This window comes from Telmatherina bonti, assembly GCF_933228915.1.
Source record: "Telmatherina bonti genome assembly, chromosome: 15".
Taxonomy (NCBI): domain Eukaryota; kingdom Metazoa; phylum Chordata; class Actinopteri; order Atheriniformes; family Telmatherinidae; genus Telmatherina; species Telmatherina bonti.
Window position 1 is genome coordinate 19,014,082 of NC_136613.1, and position 20,822 is coordinate 19,034,903.

Sequence of the window (20,822 nt, forward strand, 5' to 3'; positions counted from 1 at the left end):
GAGTCCATCTGGAGAGAACAGTAGCTTCATTTTCCAACATCACTGCTTACTTTTATACACAATCAACATATTGTCTAGAAAATTGTGCCACAAGGCTTTGGGTCATGGAGCAAAAAAAGGCTTTAAGCCAAATCTGAGCAGAAGATTTCTATATTTAAAAAGCTTATTTGTGAAAGAACATTGACTTTCTGTTAGATTATTTTTTACAAAAGACAATAATATAATGATTTGTACTATATCAATCATTTTAACTCAGTGAGGAAAGAGAGGGTTTGCTGTTATAAAAGCAGCAATAATCCACGGAGCTCCACATGACCGGTAGTGCTTCAGCACAACCCTTATCTGCTGCAGCAGACTGGAGCAGAGTGGTGCAGCAGCACCTCCACAGCCCACAGAAGATGCTCACACCTGAACATCAAAACTGCTTCACTGTAGCTCTGTCTGGAACTCCACTTCATGATTTAGCATAACTAGACACAGTCCAAGTGTGTACTGCTTGAGGCTACGGTACTGCTTCATTTGTTTGCCTCACTTAGACATGCACAGTAAAGTTTTCCTCAAGCTGTGAGGAGACTCTGCAGTGTATTCCATGCCGGGTTGTTTTATGTGGTTTAGTATTGATTATACAGAGGCAGTGTGTTTGTGTTACAGTCAGCTATACAGAGCTGCTTCACACTAAAGTTGTAGAAAGAGTCACTGCGGCCCCTCATGACTCAGCAATTCTGTCTGGCTTCAATAATTCATCTCTCCCCTAGAGCATTACTGTAACCTTTCAGCAAAATACTGGGCTTAAAGCATTCAATGTCATTTTAACAATATAGAAACTTTAAATAAGGGAGGCATATTTAACCCAAGATTTGCCATTTGCTTGGATTTTAAAGTGTTTTTGCTGCTGTATCACCTAAATGTTTCATTAGCAGCCAACTCACACCGAGAAGTCTTAATCGCTGACTGAGATTGACTTCTAATCAACAGACATCCCCAACATGTAAATAACCATACAAACTAAATTCCAGATGAGTTTGCTTTGTATCCCCTCAAGTCACATCATTATTTTCAGTCAGGCTGCTAAAATAGATTTTATTGGATTATAAAGGAGGGGGAAAAACCTGAGCTGAGAATGAATCCGTATTTTTGTTGTTTACAGTCATGCAGACAGGTTTTAGACTACTTTTCCCTTGATGCCTTTATAATATGGGATTAAAGGCTGAAATTGAAATACATCCTTCAGGGATTACCGTACTTGTGCAGTGGTTCTCAAACTGAGGTTGGGATCACCATGGGGGTTGTAGTAATTTCAGGGAGTTGATTAGATAATTGTGAAAACATATATAGCCCATCTGTAGAAATAATGTTTTATGGTGCTATCTTTAAAATATGATTTTAGCGTTATCTCAGTGAGAGAAGCTATTTTTGGGGAATGTTAGGTGTTCCAATACAGCGGTGAACCAAATCTATAAAAACCACGTTTTTCTCCTTATTTATGACAATTCTGACAGTTTTCCAGCCTTATATTTTGGGGACATCTGTAAGATGACCAATTTGATGTATCACTTAAATAATCTTTTAATCATCATTTGGGAGGGGTCATGAACACCAATATGTTGCCTTTATGGTCGTGGCTGAAAGGTTTTAAAGTTACTGGCTTAGTAGATGGCTGCATACCATCACCTTCCTAGATTTGATAGTAGCTGCAAAGCTTTTAAAAACAGTCTGTCTCTATGCATCTTTGCTCCTGCAAGCTGTGTTTTGCAGGTACATGATGGACATGTCAGTACATTGTTGTGGTTATGCCCTTACAGGCCCAAAAAAAGAATCCGGGTCCTCAGGGCAAATGATTTACGACAACCAGCTGTGACACTTAAAATAATGTCTGCTTGTTGTCGGAGTAATGTTGTACTCACACTTAAGGTTGGTACACAGTAATAACAAGTAGACATGAGTGATAGATATTACTGAGCTTGTTGAAGTCCAGCAGAAGTCTTAAGAAGAAATTGCTACATAAGAAATGGAAAGAAAATTTATTTCACAGCCAGCTTTACACAGCCTCAAAAAGAGAGACTTGTGACTTTGGAGTTTTACACCAGATTACTTCTTGTTAGTTTGTTCAAAGCCTCAAATCCTTCTTAGCAGTGACAAGGAGGTGGAGACTGGATTCAGTGTGAAAGAAGGGATAAACCAGAATGGATGTGTTTCCCACATAATCAAAGTCTCATCCCTCCCCCCCGTTTCTCTCAGACTGAATCCCTTCGTTTACGGGCTCAGCTGCTTTCCCCCGCAGCTTGTCTCGTCCTGAACTTGAATGTAGTTCAGTGTGTCAAGCACTACTGAAATATTAACACAGCAGCAGCAAACAGGAATGTCTGCAAGCATTTAGTGATTTAGTGTACCATTATGATGTAAGGAACACTCTGCTTTCTGCAGACATGCAGTTGTTGTATAGATGTGTGCATGTTTAATGTAAGTATTAGAGAGGTTTCTAACATGGAAAAAAACGTATTCAGGTAGTTGTTTTGTATATATAATAGAAGTCTTTTAAAAGCTAATGCCAACAAGGTTGCTGCAGTTACTTATTTATTTATGTTTTTTGGTAATTGTCAATAAGGTCTGGAAGGGTCTTCGAGTGCGGTTTGCAGCTGCAGGAAGGGAATAGACAGGGATAAACAAACCAAGACAAACGTGACCCCTGTTTCCTTGTCTTCCGTCCTATAATCAGGATGCCATGTGTTTCTTTGTGTTTGGCTTTAACATCATGTCGCCCCCCAGGTACACTTATGGTAAAGATCAGGTTTCCGAATGCAGACGATGCCAAAACTCTTCAAAAAGCATCTCACCAATAACCTGCATAAACCCAAACTGCAGAGACAAGAAAGTGATTTTTTTTTTCCAGCTTTTAAAAGCTAATCTTGCAGCTTCCCTGCTTTCATGTTCTGCTCTCTTGTCGCAGTCTGGACACATTTTAATCAAAGATTGTTCTAGTGGTTGAATCATTTCTTGGTATTTCCAAAAGCTTGTCCATGATTCAGTTTTGTTGTTTCACTCCCAATATCTGTGTGCTTGGCAGCGCAGGCAGCTTTTGATCAAGTGCAGCTAATCTTTTGTAAGAAAACACTCCCCATTTGAAGTTTTGGCCAAAAAGGGTTTAAATCCTCCCATGTCTGTTTTGTAAATGGAGATTTCAATAAGGCTTGAATCGGGTCACCAGCAGAACTAAGCATTTCACTCCACTTATTTCTCCTGTTTGTATTCTATGAAAAAACTTTTTTTTCCCTTGCAACATCAGCTGCTGAATGTGGCACATTATATGCCATCCGTTCAGTATGATTCACACACTTTTGCTGCTATTGCCCTGGGTTTTTTTTCAGCTGAACTAAATAAGCATTCAGCCATATTGCTGTTTGCCTGACCATGGAATCAGACAGTCCCTCTGGATATGAAGGTTTGCATTCATTGTAACCCATTTATTTCACAACTACTCATCCCACTCACAAAATAAGTCAGTATTATTATTTCATTAAATTTTTTTTTCCATTTTTTTGAAGCAAAAATTAAATAGGCTAATTCTTTGTTGCATAAAAATGTGCACCCACTAGATAAGCACGAATTCAGAAATTCAGAGAACAAGCACATGACTAAGTGAGACAGATGCACATGCACAGTGCTCTAAAGCTCAGCATTGGTTGAAGCTGCAGCAGCACTCACATAGCATCCTTTATCCCCCCCCCCCCCCCCCCCCCCCCCCAATCCCTCATTCTCTGCTCTCCCTCCCTCCCTCACTCACTCTCTGCATCGCGTCTGCTGACTGAGGTTTTCTTACAAAAGCAGCTCGGCACTGCTACACTTTGGGACTTCTCGCTATGTGCATTAATTCATTTTCCACTCCTGTTTGGATACTTCTGCCTGCACACTGATTTTGTATCCCCGAGCTAGAAGCTGTGGATTTGCAGGTCCGTTTTAAGAACATGGACCAAGCAGGAGAAGGAGATGATCAGGGAAACTGGGTCAGTGGCGGTCTCTCCTGACTGATGCCTGGTTGGACGTGGAGGAATGGGGTGCACCACCAGCACAGTTGTGTTTGATGGGCTGCGTACTGTCTTAGAGAGGAACTGTAGTGGCTACATATGCAAAGAAGCTGCTGAGCCCTCTGGACCATCGGAGGCTGAGCGAGCGCTGAGTCGAAGAGAGTCGCGTGCTTTACCTACACCAAGAATACTTAAGGTGTGTGTGTGTGTGTGTTTGCATGCTTAGTATCCAAACCTGTCCATGTATGTTTATTGAATCTGACATGAACAGATGGAGTCTGCGTGTGCGTCTCATATTTCTTGTTTAGTGCAGCCACAAGTTCAGAACACAAAGATGTTCAGTATACTCTGATATCCCACAGCATACATAAAATGACTAAATCTTGTCACCATAAACCACTATTTCTGTGTGAGCAAACTTTATAAAAAAAAAAAAAGTGTTTGACAGCATTTCCATTTTTAATATTTTTATTGATTACCACTTAAATACAATGTTATAGCGGCTCACTGCATTAAACCAGTCATTTATCAAAATTGATGCTGCATTTTTTCCTTGAATTGCCCTGTTGAGCAAATCTAGGATGTGAGTATAAAAAATGATGGAGATATTGAAATTAGATTTGCTGAGTGGTATGTTTTCCATCCCACTATTGACACAAATCTGCTACTTCTTGTAGAACATTTAGACTATTCGTGTTTGGTAGAATTAAATGGAGCTACGCCAGTCTTGTTTTACCCATGTGAAATACATCCAAGAGGGAAAAAGGTATAAAAAGTAGGGCATTAGGAGGGTTTAACGTTGCTTACATACTAAGCACAGCATGGGTTAAGGCTTCGAGAGCAGAGATGGCAGTGAGGAGTTTACGAGTGGGACAGTGAGCTCTCTGTTTGCTGGAAATCAATCAGTGCTCTTCATCTGTGGAGCAGCGGGCTTAGCAGAGCTTCTGCTCCTCCGTACCAGCTTGTCTTTCTCGTCTTGTTTGTGTTTACGCACTGCTGTGTGTGTGATGTCTCTTTTCTGCTTCATCAGATTCACAGAGTGCTGAGTGACAGTGGTCCGGCAGAGAGCAGGGAATTAGGTCAAGGGCATGGTTGCTTCCTCTGGCTCAGGGATGGTCTTATCATCTAGATGCCGTCAGATAATCCTCCATCAGCATTTACTTCCCTTTAAATCAATAGTTAATCATGTACACATGATGTGGTTGCTAAAGATATAAAACTGGTAAAACTGGAATAAAAAGATAATACAGTAAGCTAAATGATAAAGATTGTTGTGTAGTTAAATCAGGTTTGAAGTTATCATGACAGACATGATTAAAAACTTTTATTTATTTGCTTGTTTTAATTTCCTGCTCCAAAACAATTAGCATAGCATTGTGAGCAGAAAAGTTGTTCTAATGTAGATCTGAACTGTATTTCGTTTGAGCATCGTGCTTCCTGTATTTTTTAATATCGCAATATGTATTGTAGGTTTAGAAAAAAATCACAATATAATTTTTTCCCCCAGTATTGTGTAACCCTCTTCATGCTAATTTCATTAGCATAGGTATCTGGTTAGAATAATTAACCGTTGCTTCATTAAAAAATATTTGACTTGCATTTGCAGTATAAGTCGTGCAACTAACAAATTATGGGTTCAGAATTTCAAATTTGAAAAACTTTTGTAATTTCTGCACCATCTTTAATTGAAATGAACTGGCCATGTCTGCAATCGCTCATGGAGTGTAAATACAAAAAAAGTGGTTCCACTATAGTTTACATTATACCTTCTACTATACGACACGTCTGTAAAATCACCGCATGACAGCGTAAAAATGTTAGTATTAGTATACCGACTCTTGCCTTCTAAATCTTACAACTGATTATTTCTTTGTTAGAAATTAGTTACTCCTGATGGATTTTTGAAGCAAAATAATTCATTAAAAAATGACAATGGGCCAGTCTTTTGAATAGCTTTTAAATAGCACAGCCACTTAAGAAAGATAAGATTGTGAAGTGAGTATCTCAGGTTGAGACTAATTGCTTTTGACCTTGCATTTGCAAAGACAACCTGCTGTGTCGTGACCATAATCGCTCTCATACATGCTTCTGTACTTAGCTTGTTGCTGGAGGAGTCAATAACATATTTTGGAGAACTCGAACTGGACAGAGTTGCTAAATTTATATGGTGTTATTATATATTTTTTTTTTATTTACAATGGCAAATATAGAGGAGGTTAGCTGCATCTGGTTAATTTTAAGATCACAACTGGAAAAAAAACATTATCAGTTGTATTTAAGATGGTAGTTTATTGTCCCTAAAGCATGCTAAGTTGAGTCCTAATATTTACTGTCATCAACCTTGTGACCTTACATCACTGACCTTATAATTGGTTTCTTAGTGCCGCTAAAGGTATTCAGTTATGGGAGCTAATAAATCCATAATGTTAATATCCGACAATATGCACAAACAGTGCTTCAAACAAAGAAGGCAACCTTAATAAACATGCATATGCATGAAAAAAAGCATGTGTTTTCTAAACCTTGTAGGGGCTGCTGCATCTCTACCACTAAGTAGAATGAAACCTGACAGCTTTGTGTCTTGATTTAATGGTGATTTATACCTTAATGGCACTGATAGTTATTGCAATAACCCACAGACAAAAAGAGAAGAACATTCTCAGTTCCTACCTGCCTGCAGGACATCTGGCAGCTCATTCTTTCTTCTGACTGTGAGCCTTTGTCCACAGTCAATGATAGTGTAGTGCAGTCTGCAGCATAAGTGTAATGTCATTCCTTTACCATGTTGTTCTAGCAGACTTGTGGCATGTCACATAGTGGTAGTTATTAGTCTAGGCCTGAATACATTGTAACTCTTCATGTAAGAGAAGACAAAAACCATTCATTTTAACTCAACTCAACTTTATTTATATAGCACTTTCGTACAACGCCAGCTGCAACAAAGTTGCACATTAAAGATTGCAAAGGAGGAATCTGTTCAATGGTCCTGCATCAGCAGCTTTGTCTTTCTGCAAAATGTCTGTTGCACTTTTTAATCCATTAAGCCTGGTTATAAAAAGAAATAAACCACTATGTGTGCCTTTTTAATTCCTTCTGATTGCTGCAGGTCATTATCTCTCATGATGATAATAGATGACAGAGTTAGGCCAAGTACACATTTACCTACAAAGCGGTCTGTGGGAGAGTGTGTGTATCTGTGTCTTCATGTAGTTTTTAGCTTTCTTGCCTTGTCTATTTGACAGTGTGATACTCACAGTAACACTGTTACCAGATGTTCTGCAGGTCTTATCAAAGGAATGCTTTGGCAAGTTAAGGTAAAAGATGGGGTGATGTCAGCTGTGTGGAAGATATTTAATTATTTTTGAGGAGTACTACTTCTAATTTGGACCTGTGATGTTTTGCTGCCAATGAACTGTATCAAATTAAAACTTAACGGTCTATGGTTCTTGTATTGGGGACTTTATGATCATGTCAACCAAAAAGTATGCATGGATTACAGTCAAGATCCCATTTTTCATCATTTTCCTGATGCCTTGCATCTTCTGGTAAAGATTAGATCTTATAAGCCTATGTTTGATTATTTTTTATTTGAGAAAAAACTAACATTATACACAACGTATTCATGATGTTTTGAGCACTTTAGACATTTGGCTGTCTGGAAACAAAAAGAAAAAAAGCAACTTGTTGTTTTACTTGGCTTTACTTGGTCATGGCTTAATACTTTTTAGCTATTTCAGCGCTCAAATGTTTGCTTTGATGCTTTTTTTTTTTTTTTTTTTTTTTAAATCATGGCATTTATAGATTTACATCCGACTGCTTGTCTGTTCATGTTGCTAACCTGCTGAATGATATGTATAAACATAATCTCCAGCACTTATATTCCACTAAAACATCCTGGCAGCAGCAGTTTGATCTGAAAGCACCATTAGTCATATATGGTACTCATAGTTACACTTCAGTATTTTTGATCAATAAAGTCATTTAAAATTTTTGCATTCAGTATCTAAAAGCCTTGGATAAGTTTTATCAAAAAGCACACTGCTGCCTTGTTGTGGTGCTTTAAAGCAAAGACTTCTTTATTTTCTAGCTGTGTGGGATCACTGCATTTGCTTTATGATTACATCCTGTTAATTTTGATGCCATTGTGAACCACATCCTCCTACAGTGATGTTGTATAATCACATTACCGTGGAGTTATTAGCCCCAAGTTAAAATGTCTTTCTGAGTTCATGGTTCAGTATGTTCTGCAGGAGGGATTGTAAACAGGCTGGTGGTGGGTCGTGGAGCTGTGATGTAGTGGGGCGGTGTGTTTTGTTACATTCCAGGTTACACCCTACTTTGCTTTGGCTCCAGCAGCTGGTTATGCAATAGAGAAGGCCGGTCATACTCACGTACCACAGTGTGATGCATGCGTGTAATATCTTGGTGATGTGAATGATATTTTTTTGCAATCATAGTTTTATTGAGTGAGCTGAAATGTTTGTGTTTACTGGTTTACACAAAATACATACTTGTGTAATTTTCTTTTTTTTTTCTTTTAAAGTGAATTTCTTGACTACTGAAAGGAGAGAAATAGTTTAATAATATGTTGCTGAAAAGTAACTCGACTAAAAATATTTATATAGTTAATTGTCAAATAATGCAGAAACAATAATGAAAAAATAAAACATGTAATACAAAATGTAATAGAATGTGTTTTATTATGTATAATAGAACATATACTGCTTTACAGTTGTGCTCTTGGGCAAGAAGATGTGGTAGTGTCTCCTCCCAGTTCTGTCATAAATGACAGTGGCGGTGATGTAAAACTAAAGCCAACAAATTCATAAATGGCTCCTGAAGACAAAAACATTTAACCTTTTTAAGCATTCTACCTTGCCCCTTTTATTGAGCCGTCAGTGAAGAACCTCGGTGTAATCATGGACCCTACACTTTCCTTAGACGCTCACATAAAGTGGCTTGTCCGTTCCTGGTTTTATCATCTGAGGACCATTGCCAAGATAAGACCCAGAGTTTCATCGTCTGAGTTGGGATTATCGTCCATGCCTTCATTTCTTCCAGACTTGACTACTGCAACTCCACCTTTTCTTGCCTAAACAAAAAATCACTGGGCCGTCTTCAGGTTGTGCAGAAGGCTACTTACTAGATCATTAAAAATTCACCCCTGTCACTCCGCTACTGATCCAGCTGCACTGGCCGCCCATTACTCACAGAATACATTTAAAAGTCCTGGTTCTAACTTAGAGTCCTACAAAACCAAGCTCCAGGCTACTTTAGGGATCTTTTAAAGCCTTATGTTCCCAGCAGGTCCCTGAGATCTGCTGACCAGGGTTGTAGGCTGTTTTACATAGGCGGCTTAAAACAAAATGTGACAGAGCCTTTGCAGCAGTGGCCCCCTCTTTGTGGAACTCCCTTCCTCTCAGCCTGAGATCATCTGAGTCAATGATCTCCCCTTTAAAAAGCAGTTTAAGACACATCTTTTTAATCTTGCTTGCACTTAGTTTTATATGTTTTTATGTTTTCTTAATGTTTTATGTTGTTTTAAAATTTTTGTGTTTTGTTGTGAAGAACTTTGTGGGTTTTTTTTTTTTTTTTTTAAAGGTGCTATATACTGATAAATAAAGATTTACTTTACTTACTTTACTTAAAAGTGCATTTGCTCGGCTGTTTAAGCCCCAGTTCCAGAGCTCTAAGTCACTATCTCTCATTTGTTTAGCAATTTATGTGAATGATGAGCAATAAAACTGCAAGTCAGCATCATTATTACAGAGAGGATTGTATGTTAAAACTTTTTTTGAGCTGAATGTAATTTTCCCAAAAGATTCCATAAATCTGCATTAAGCCTCTTTTGACTGGCAGAGCGTTTGTTCTGCCAGTCAGACAGACTCAGCAGGCTTTCCTGCTTAGAAAACTGTGCAGCTTGACCAAAGAAAATATATCTGTGCTCTTTTCCATGGAATTTGATTTAATATGCAAGCTGAAAAATGTGAGCACTGTGCCATGCCAACATGTCTCTTGTAAGTTCTTCTCTTGTGAGGGTTGGATATTAAGAATTTAAAAAGTTATAATAATATTAATACATCCTCTGTTTCTAAAAAGACTGTAAAATGTGTAAAATGTAAATTAAAATAGCATTGCCATTATGCTCACTGAGCGGAGAGTAAAATGTAAATATAAACATAAACCAATATCAAACTGAGAAAATAAGACAAAGAAAACATGTATGAATTTTATGGAACATTGTATTACCTCCTCCAAGGATGTTTGCAGGGCATTTGTTTTGTCTCTGTCTGTTAGCAACCAACATAAATCAAAAAGTTATGGATGGTTTTTGATTAAATTTTCTGATAATCTCCTAAATGGAATCAGGAACAAGTGGTTATATTTTGGAGGGGATCTGGGTCACTTCCCTGGACCCAAAATGTTTTCAAAGAATTCTTTACAGGAATAAAGAATTCCAGGAATATGTGCTCACTGACTGGCAGCTGTGAGGTGTATCGACGCTGACAGTACACCTTGTATTCCTTCAAAATGTTTCACGGTTTGTTAGACCATTATGTGACTGGTGTGTAAAGCATTTGACTGTTTCAAAACATATGGTTGTTATTGTATAAATACCAAATATACCATGAAAAGGCTGGTTATAGTAACAACTAGGGCTGTGACGATACGCTTTTGTCCCGATTCAATTCGATTCCGATTTTTTGAGTGCCGATTCGATTTAAATTGCGATTCTCACAATTCTTTGATGTTGCTGATTTTTGTATATTAAAAATAAATGTATACAACTTTTTCTTTTGCTCGTAATTTTTCTTTATTTCAATCAGGAAAAAAACACAATAAGCCAGACCATCATTCTGCTGCTACAACGCCCAAGAAGACAAGTAAAAAGGTCAATAAAAACAATAAAAATGACTAATTTTATCATGGATTATTTTATTTATTTGAAAAAAATCGTTTTATTTTTTGTTGTTTTTTTTTAAACAAAAAATTGATTTTAACATTGTGAAGCAAAAAAATCCCAATTTTTGATTTTTCTATTTGATTTTCCCACCCCTAGTAACAACAGTCGTCTATGGGTTTTTGTGAAGTTCTCAGTGTTGTTAACAGCTCCTTCTCAATGTTATAGCAGATAGACAAATGGACATTTGTGTAGTCTCACTGCCTCTCGCTTCACCTTTTATGTTTTTCTAGCCTTGACACTGAAGGTATCAGTATAACTGGATGACATTATAGATCACTTTCTATCAAAAACAGTGGATAAAACTTCAAACTATGAGAACAAGTTCAACGTCAGCGCAGATGCTGGTGTGATGTGGAGTTTCTGTTCACAGGCAACCTGTTCGATATCATGTTAAAAACACGCGCAATTGTTTAATGTAAATCCATGAATGGGCTCAGGAGAGCTTTCAGATATGATTTTGAAAAAAAGTCGATTTGCCATCTACAAAACCAGGTGAAAGCTTTACCATGCCATGTTTAAACATGATCAAAGAAAGCTCCACCAGAAATCATTTTAAGTGGACAGCTGTGATGTTTACATTTACATTTACACAGCAGTATCTGTCACCTTCTCTGGGTGCTGATGAAAACCTTCAAGTGAGGTAAGCTCAGCTAACCTGAAAGGCATCCCAGACATCGCTGCTTACTAAAATCAAAGATTAATCTGGTATTGCTAAGCTCATTTCTCATTATGTAGACAGGAGACAAGTTTTTAGTTCAAATATGTTTGTATATTTGGAATCTGGCGAAGTGCTGACTTTAAAGCAACACTATATAACTTCATGGCCTTAAAACTCTGTGCCTCTGATTCATCAATAGCATTACTTGTTTATTAAATATGAAACACATTGTAAGAATGAGATCTCTGACAGATCTCTATTTTTTACATGTAGCCTTTAGAAATTTCCACCAAAAAAAAAAAAAAAAATTATCTATTTTCTTCAGGATTTTGGAAGCTGTATAGTTATGATTCAGGCTGCTGTAATCAGGTCTTTGGGATGTTGATCACTTTTGATAGATTAAAGTTTTGTTTTTTTTGCTTGTTTTCTGATTAAAGTATGTTGTATTTTTCTTGACAAAATACTTTCTATTTATCAGTCTCTGTTTGGGGCCCATAGAACATGTGATTGTGGAAGGGGAATAGCTGCCCTCCCCCTTGCCTTGAGCTGAGACATAAGCGTGAAAAGATAACATCCTCCCCTGTGGTGGCCCACCGGAGGAATCTGTGTATATCGGACCCACTCCTTAGTGGGTCTTAGCAGTTGCATCAACAAGCAGTGAGACAGAAGCTGGACTTAATACCAAGCTATGATTACAGCCCCTATCAGTGCCATGGAAGTAGGCCAGATATAAATAATGTCACCATGTTCCTCAGGTGCCATTTCACACCGAGTGGTATGATGGGCGCTGAGTCACTGGATCTTTTGGACTTACTAAAGACCAAAAACCTTAGCATCTAAAGTCCTATAACAATTCCTGCCAAATGAATCAATTTTTATTACTAACTTTGATGGGGATTGTACAGTCTGCAGAGGCAGAATAGAAGATGCGTAAATATAAAATCAGTGCTAAAATCCTGCAGTTGAATCTTGACAACGACCCTGTATGTCTACTTAAGTGCGTACATCTTGATGATTTTGAAGCCGGCTCTTATTTCAGCTGTAACGCACGAGGCGTTTACAGTCCCTGACCAGACTGTAATACTTAAGGAATGTGTTGCTTTTGTTTTCTTTTGTCAGCCCTCTGTCACAGTGCAGGTGGATTGTGTGGGGTCAAATAGCATCTGTGCGTGTGTGTGTGTGTGTGTGTGTGTGTGTGTGTGTGTGTGTGTGTGTGTGTGTGTGTATTTGGGTAAGAGGGTGTTTAACTCCCTCAGGCCACACAGTTTAGTGTAGGAGGGGCCAATCTCCTCAGCCTGGGTGTGAGTCAACTGCTTTGTCAGAGCAGTCTGAGTTGAGCTTGAGTTTGAGTCTGAAAGGAAGAGATAGAAACTTTTAGCCACAGAAGGATTTTTCTCTTACTGATATGCTCGCTGTCCGCGTCTCTTTGGAATCTAACTTGGAGATATCTCACTACAGCCGTTGACAATGCAAGCAAGGGCCAGTAAAGCTCCAAGGAAAGAACTGGTCATTGAGAGCCCACAGCAGTATCAGAGATTGGCTGTGTCTGAAGCTGAGGTAGATTCAGTTCCACAGGTAGTGGTAAGTCATTCATGGATTTCACACTCTGTATGAGAACACGTTTTCTCAACATAATTATTCTCATTTACAAGAACATCTTCCATCACTCAGTGCGATTTCGGTTTACCACTAACATAAAGCCCTAAAGCAGATGTCATGTGAGCATCAGACTTTTTTTTTTTTTTTTTTTCTTTTGCTGCCAACTCCATTAAAAAAACTGCAGAGCTAGCGCCAGCCAGCTTAGAGGAATGTTGAACATTAACAGCGCTACCTGCAAGCAAAGTAGAACTCAGTTTCTACAAGTGTATTTTTAAACACCGACTTGCTTTTCTTATGTACATGAAATCTGCACGGTAACTTACAACATATCATGATATGAATCCTTTTTAATTGTTTTTTTTTTTTTAGTTATTATAATCTGATTTTTTTTCTGTTTGTTGCTGCACTTTACAACCTTTTAGATTTAATGCTTTACTTGCACCATCTATAATGACTTTAATGTTTAATGAAAAGCTCTGTACATTTAATGCGCTCTCCAAATGAAATTGCTTTGCCTTGTAAAACATTTTATTTGGCTCAAAAGTCAGGATTGATGACAGGGATCGTTTCCTTCCTATGAATGAAGGTGTCTAGGGGTAGAGACTCTCTGGAGTCATCTGAACTGTCACTGGGAAAAGGCTGAATGTATCAGTTAGTGGAACGGCACTACACAGCACCATTGTTCCAGTCTGTGTGAGGGTGCAGTGATTGGAGGAGTGTGAGCTGCAGCTAAACAGCTGCTGGATCACTGGAGAGAGGAGTGGAGGCTGTGACTTCAAAAGTATTTTTTATGCTTCTGATTTATACTCTCTCCACAGATTAATGTTTTTGTTTTGTTTTTTAGCTTAAGAACACACACTTGACATTTAAAACATGTTTCTTTCTTCAATATTACTAAAATCCTGTATTGAGATTAATTTAACTTTAAGAAATGATGGAAGGAGTGTGAGCTGCAGCTGAACACAGTTGCTTAACCGGAGTTTTAACATTATGTGACACATTATTATTTGTTAAAAGAGACATTTTCAGTGGGGATTCTCAAATGTCTCCTGAAAGGCTCGATCTGACTACAAGTTAGGTAGAGGTCCACTGGCTGTTGTCAGTTCTGTGGGCAGAATGACCTAGCCCTTGCACATGAATTTCCCTTATTTTAATTCATTGCTGAGTGGACTGTGTGGTTGACCACTTTAAGCCACTGACAAAATAGTGCGGACAAACCCAGAAGGGAAAGAAGGTAAACAACAACATAGCAGGTTCAGGAATGCATCACGGGTGGGGAAAAAGGCACCGTAACTATAGTTGGGTCACATCTTTCAAAAGCTACTTTGTTTAAATATCAGTGCTGTTATGATATTGAATGTTTGGTTTGTGAGGTTTCTGTCTGTTTCTTTTTTGTGGGACGGCGTTGAATGGCTCACAATGTTGATTTTACATAATTACATTTCATTCTCCTCTAATCCAAACCTTCTGAAGTTAGTGTAATGTTCAGCTATAGATCAGAATAAATTTGTATTTGATCATTTCACAACCTGTTTCAGATGACAGACATGGTGGCACCGTCTCTGCTCTAATATCCCATCCTTGCCCTAGAAATGGATTCCAGGACACTCCTTCATTTTCTGCCAGCTAATGACATATAGTTAAGCATGTTGCTATCCATGACTCTTCTTCTGAGATCATGCTAGTATTATCAATCCCAGATGTGGAGGTAGTGAGTAAGTCGTGCTGTCGCTCAGCCATGAAGTCTGCTGATGTGTCACTGTTCATTTTTCACTCTGTTGTCTGCCTGGCTATTAGATTTACCCTCCCATCAGCTGCAAGTGTTGACAGCATGCTCTCCATGTTATGGCCACTGTATCTTTAAGAGTCACTCTATCTTTGGCCAGGAGAGGCAAGTGGGACGTTACTTTAGCGGTTTGGACAATGACAATGTGTCATAGATCTATATGCCATCTGATAGCAGAGTTACACATTTACGGTGCCAAAAGGATTCTTACAACAAAACATGAAAGATATTTGTTTTATGCTGTAGTTGATAATTGTGTTTACATGTATTTGCAACAAGTGGAGCAGAGTGTGAAACCATGACAGCGATGGACTTTTGTTTCCACAAACTCATAAGCTAATAAAGAACTTCTCACTGCAAAAGCAGATGCTTTTTTCTGCACATATGGGCTCCTGACTGACTTGAAATAAACTATTTGACGCACAGTTCTATGCATTTCACTTATATTTTCAGTCGGTCATCAGGCTGATGGCAGTTTTTCACTGTTGTTCTTGTTTAATGTGGCTTTTCATAAATAGTGTTCACTAGTTCCTGTTTTTGCTGCAGCACAAATGAACTTTTACTGTACTGTTGTTTCGGAAGTTATCAGATGTTTTTGAAAAGTTTATCAAAGATCAAGCTAACATTATTTTACCCTTAATATAATAACTAAAAATAATTTTTGATAATGGTCAAATTAATCAACATTTTACATCCACATAAGTATAAAGTGCCTATTAACTCCAACATCACTTCATACTGTGCCTCTGTGTTCAGATGAAATCTAATAAGTGAAAAGCAAGAGCTCCTGTAGTGATTGCACATCTGTCATCTTTTCCACTTCTGCTATTCTAGCCTTCAGAACTACACACTAATGAGTTTTCAGTTCAGCACATTAATGGGTCCCCCAACCCTTTTTACCCAGTTCCATCTTTGTGTATTGGATGCTGTTGCACCACCAATGCATAAACTCATCTCCAACTGTGAGCTGTGTAACTGTGTGCTGCTTTTGAAGAACATTTCCGATGTGGTGGGAAAAGAAGTAGTCTCTGTTTATTGACGTGAGACGTCTCAGTAACAGTATTTTTTGTGTTTTTTAGGTGAAACCGAAGGTGATTGAGCCGCTGGACTATGAAAATGTGCTGGTGCAGAGGAAGACACAGATCCTTAGTGATGTCCTCAGGGACATGCTGCAGTTCCCCCTTGAGGACTTTGAGGTGAGTTTCAAACATCCACGTTGACAATCCGGCACTGCTGTGATGTTGGTGAGGAGTGAAGATTTAACTATGAAAGTGATGTCAATTCACTGGTAGTGTGTAATCGATTGAGCAATGTTTTTCTTTCCATGTGGGCTTCAAACTGCTGTGAAAAAACAAGCACTTGTGTTTAATACCTTGACAAAATCAGCCCATTTATTATTATCTGCACAACGTATTTATTTACTTGGTCAGTTTGCGTCTTCCTCTTTGTAATGTTTGTTTAGTTTTTGCAGTTTTTCCTTTGGCCCAGGCGTGGCCACTGTTGTGAAAACTGGGTGGGGTTGCTCCCAGAGGTTTTCCTTTTGTTTATATCATTCTGTGCTGCAGTGAGAGAGGGGTCAGGGGCCATCTGTTTAATTGGCCCGTTCTGTCTGTAATGTTGTGACAGAACAAGCGCTATCTCTAGCTACACCGTGCAGGGACGTAAACTCTCTCAAACTTTCCACACCGCTGCGGATGGAAAATCTAAAATGGAAATCTGGCCCATCGTGGTACTTCAGGAAATGAGGGTTCTTTGAAGGATGTCCTTCCCAAGAGCAACAATGAGATGCACAGTATATCCTCAAATCTGATCCCAGAATTCCTTCTCCCAGCTCCGCATTCAGAATTTTAAAGAGTCGGTCTGGGTTTTGTTATAGGGATCCACACAGAGAGAAACTTTTATTTCACTTTCCATGAAGACATCTGATGTCCGAATGCCCATATTTATCTGAAGTTTGGCTGGATAAGCAAATAAAAAAAGCTGCAGGAGTGGCTCTTAGGGTTTTGTGCACGATACTGTGACAGCTGTTAGAGTTCAGGTGGAGGACATTCCTTTCAGTATGAGATTTTTCTTCAGTTTCTTTGTTTATGTGCTCACCCTCCCAGTCTAAAACATGAATTCCACCAGGAACATTTTGGGAGCGCACCAGTTATTGTCTATCAGTCATGATGCGCTAGTGTTGGCTTTTAGTATTTCTAGTTGACAATACACCACCATCCGTGTGCATCAACTGTTACTGTAAAGTTACTGTGCAGCAAAACACTGTTGTTCATTTATACATGTATGGTTTAAAATGATTTAAATGTTATTCACTGTTCTGAAAACCTAAACTGCACACACAGTCACACACCTAACAAATACCTGTCCAGCTTTGTAAGAAGTTGGAAAAAAAAAAAGAGAAACAACTTATTTTAGTTGTTCATGCAAAAGTGATATCTGTTAGCTATTTATTATGTTCTCTCCCCATAACTTCAGACCTAAGACTGGACGAAACTTTGACTAAAACCTGCCCAGTAAACCTTTTCCTCCTTTGAAGAAACTAGTAGCAAAAACCCACTTGATTGGTTAGACCTCCCACTTTAAGTTTATTGAAGAGAAAGTGATGTATCTTTAAAACATTGGTGCAGCATATTCATAAAATGTAAACCAGCACCTATGTCTGTCCAGGTCATAATGGAGTAAGGAAAGTCAAGTTGTTTTTTTTTCCAAACAAATACATCTTAGGTTGCATTGCTTAAACTAATGAAATATTGGTCAATAACTTGAAGATAAACCCCGGTCATGAAAATTTATTTAAATGTAGTCATATTGTGGTACTATATCTGATTTTTTTTTTTTTTTTTAATTTAATTTTTTTTTTTATACATGAAAAAAAGAGTTGTATCCAAAGACAGGCTCAGAAATTGCTGTGACTCTTTATACTGATTCATATGGGTATAAAATGACTGATGACCTCTAATTGCATCAGAACTAACCTTGTCCACAGTAGCTGTGGTTTATCCACGGCAAATGGTCTGAACTCCACCAGGCGTTTCACCACCAATGCCTTTAGATGCTTTTGTAACCAGTTGCTTGGAACAGAAGCTCTCATAGTGAGTGGCAATAAGTAACAAAACATCCTTGCAACACTTATGTCCTTGGACCGTAACACTAGCATTAAATTGCCCAGTCTATATTTTATCACACTTTTAAAATCAACCCTTTTAATTTTTTTTTTTTTGCCAAAAATATTGCTCCTTCAGCATCATTATAGCTTTGGTATTAGATGATTACTGGTGCAAAGACATTTGTATTCAAGAGTCAGTAAAAATGTATCTTTTTTTTCTGGCAAAAAAATAAATAATGTATAATGCCACTGGTTGTTGTTTTTTTTGTTTGTTTGTTTTTTTTTAAATAAGACATATCTTTATTTGGGAAAAAACTTGCAAACTTTTTCAAATTTCACTGCTCTCCACTCACTATGATGTACAAGTTCTAATAGATTACAATGTGCAGGATCCATTCACTATATAAAGGCAAGTTGTTAAGTTTTTCTTGGGTTTTGACTCGGGATACTAGTTGTGGTTGTTTAAGTTTGAAAAGCTTTGCAGCTGGTGTTAGGTAGCAGCAGGGCAGTCTTTACTTTGTCTTCTCAGCCTGCTGTTATCAACATAACATGCCAGTGTTGCAGACAAACAGTGTGTTGTCAGGGGTTGACAGGTGATTCTGACTGAGGGGGAAAAAGCAGACTCGAGACACACTGATTGAACTTGACATCTGTTTCTGCGTCTTCAGACTCGTGATCGGGCAAAGTTATAATCAGTTTTTAGTGTTTGAAGTGAGAAGATGTTCTGTGTTCATGTAAATACCACAGTTTGGATTGAAACAAAGCACCTGGTCTGTTTTTGTTTAGGTCCGAACACTTTGGAGAATTAGAAACTGTTATCAGGTCTCCTTCTTATACCTCCTTGTGTTTTCAAACACAACAGTGTCACCTACCAATTGTTAGCATGCTAATGTGCTTAAACAATCAACACACAAATAAATGTTTACTGTAGGAAGTATTGTATGCTAACCTTTAGCTCAATGCACTGCCTGTCCAGAAGTTTTGACTCAAGCTAAGCTTCTGGGAAGACAATATTCTGAATAAATTGTGGATGAAGTCATTCTTAGCTCAGACCTAACCTATGCTAATTTGATACTTTTTGAACCAGAGGACAATAGTTGTCTTTGGCAACTTGAAGCCCAATTAAGCGCTTCCTGTCACCCGTGTCCTGACTCCTGCTTAGCTATAGGCTCTGCTTGTTTGTTTCTGCTGCCTGCATTGTAACTATTATCATTTCCCCTACAGGAAATTTCACTAATAGACAGGAAGAGGAAATTTTAGGTTCTCAAATGACAGTTTGGTTTGCGATTTGTTGTAGTCAACACAATCCGCATTCAGTATCGAGCCAGTCGGTTTATGAACGATTAATGATCGTGAGGGAGGCAATGATAAGAGCAGCTGTTTTTTTTCTTTTTTGTTGTCGTTTTGTTTTTATTGCAATTTTCGATGAAAGACAAGACCCAGTAATTTATTAAGTTATGCTAATTGTGTCACTTGCTGTTATTTGTTTTCAATTTTGAAGGTATTAGGGAGCTTTGGAAACAAATAATGATGTTTAAGCAGTTAAGTATGAGATGGCAGCCAACTCAAATCCAACAGCAGACTATTAATAAGCTAACTGCATCTTTACTGTCGGCTAAATCCCCTGGCAAGGTGAAGAATACAAAACTTTGCATCAGTCCAAAGTCTTTAGGAAGTCATTGACAATTTTCATCATGGAAAAAAACATAATGTTTTAGTTTTTATTATTATTATTATTGTTTGTTCATTCAGAAATTCACTTTTCTCTTTTATGTATTTGTTGATTAAACAAAGTGAGTTTATCAACCATTGAATTCTCATGCATTAGGTATGATCTTTCATTTCTCAAGTGTGTGACTTAAAACTGCTTATAAAACAGCAATCACAACCTCTGCTTTCTCCTTCATCACCCTCTGACCAGTCATCTTCTTCCACATCAGTTTTATGTTAGCTGGGAATATCCATTGTAGAATAAACGGTCCTTCTGAGCTAACAGAAATGAAAACTTTATCTGAAGGTAACTTAAAAATGACAATTAACTAATAAATGTGATTCCATACAAACGGAGGTCATTTTAATGCTTTTATTGTCTTATGGATCTATTATTAGCACTACATTGTGCACAACCGGCTGATTTCTTTACCGGCTCAGGACAGCATTTAAAGCAGACCATTGATTTTGCTTGTTATTCGTTTTGTTAATTTGTTTTTAATAAGTCCACTCTTTTAGTTTATTGAAATATAACTGAATTCTGCAGATATTAAAGTCTTATTCTGCTTGAAGCAATTTTCTGTTCAAAGAAAGAAAAAGGAATTGTGGTATTTTCTGCATCCCTTCCACAAAACAAATGTACCTCACAATTCCAGCTGACAAGCGCTTGACCTGCACAAAGCCAGAAGCCTCTTGTTTTCTTTTAGTAAAGTCAGCTGAACTCCTCACTGAATGGTTCCATTAAGTTTCTTTTTTGGCTTGCAGGGATTATGGGTGGTTAAATGGACTGTTTTTAATATTACAATGTATCCTTTTTCCAAAATCTGACAATATTTTTGTTCAGCTGCAGTACTTTCCCAGCAACTTCAAACCATGTTTTTACACCTAGATATACTGTAGCTGTTTTTGCTGTTTATTTTTAACTGAATGGGTGGACAAGGGGACAAACTTATTTTTTTATTTTAAACATTAAAATC

The 20,822-nt window shown here is 37.9% G+C and overlaps 1 protein-coding gene across 3 annotated transcripts in view; it reads left to right on the forward strand.

The window, feature by feature from the left end:
- LOC306766281 (dedicator of cytokinesis protein 9) overlaps positions 1-20,822 on the forward strand; it is a gene marked incomplete at its 5' end in the record, with an annotated part of 72,201 nt that overhangs the window by 15,039 nt on the left and 36,340 nt on the right. For 2 of the 3 annotated variants that reach the window (XM_079253940.1, XM_079253941.1), the window contains one exon: positions 16,109-16,225. In XM_079253940.1, coding sequence (XP_079110066.1) covers positions 16,109-16,225 — 117 coding nt within the window. Of the gene's footprint in view, positions 1-13,111; positions 13,226-16,108; positions 16,226-20,822 lie in introns of those variants that run through there. The other variant, XM_079253942.1, reaches the window with a different exon arrangement.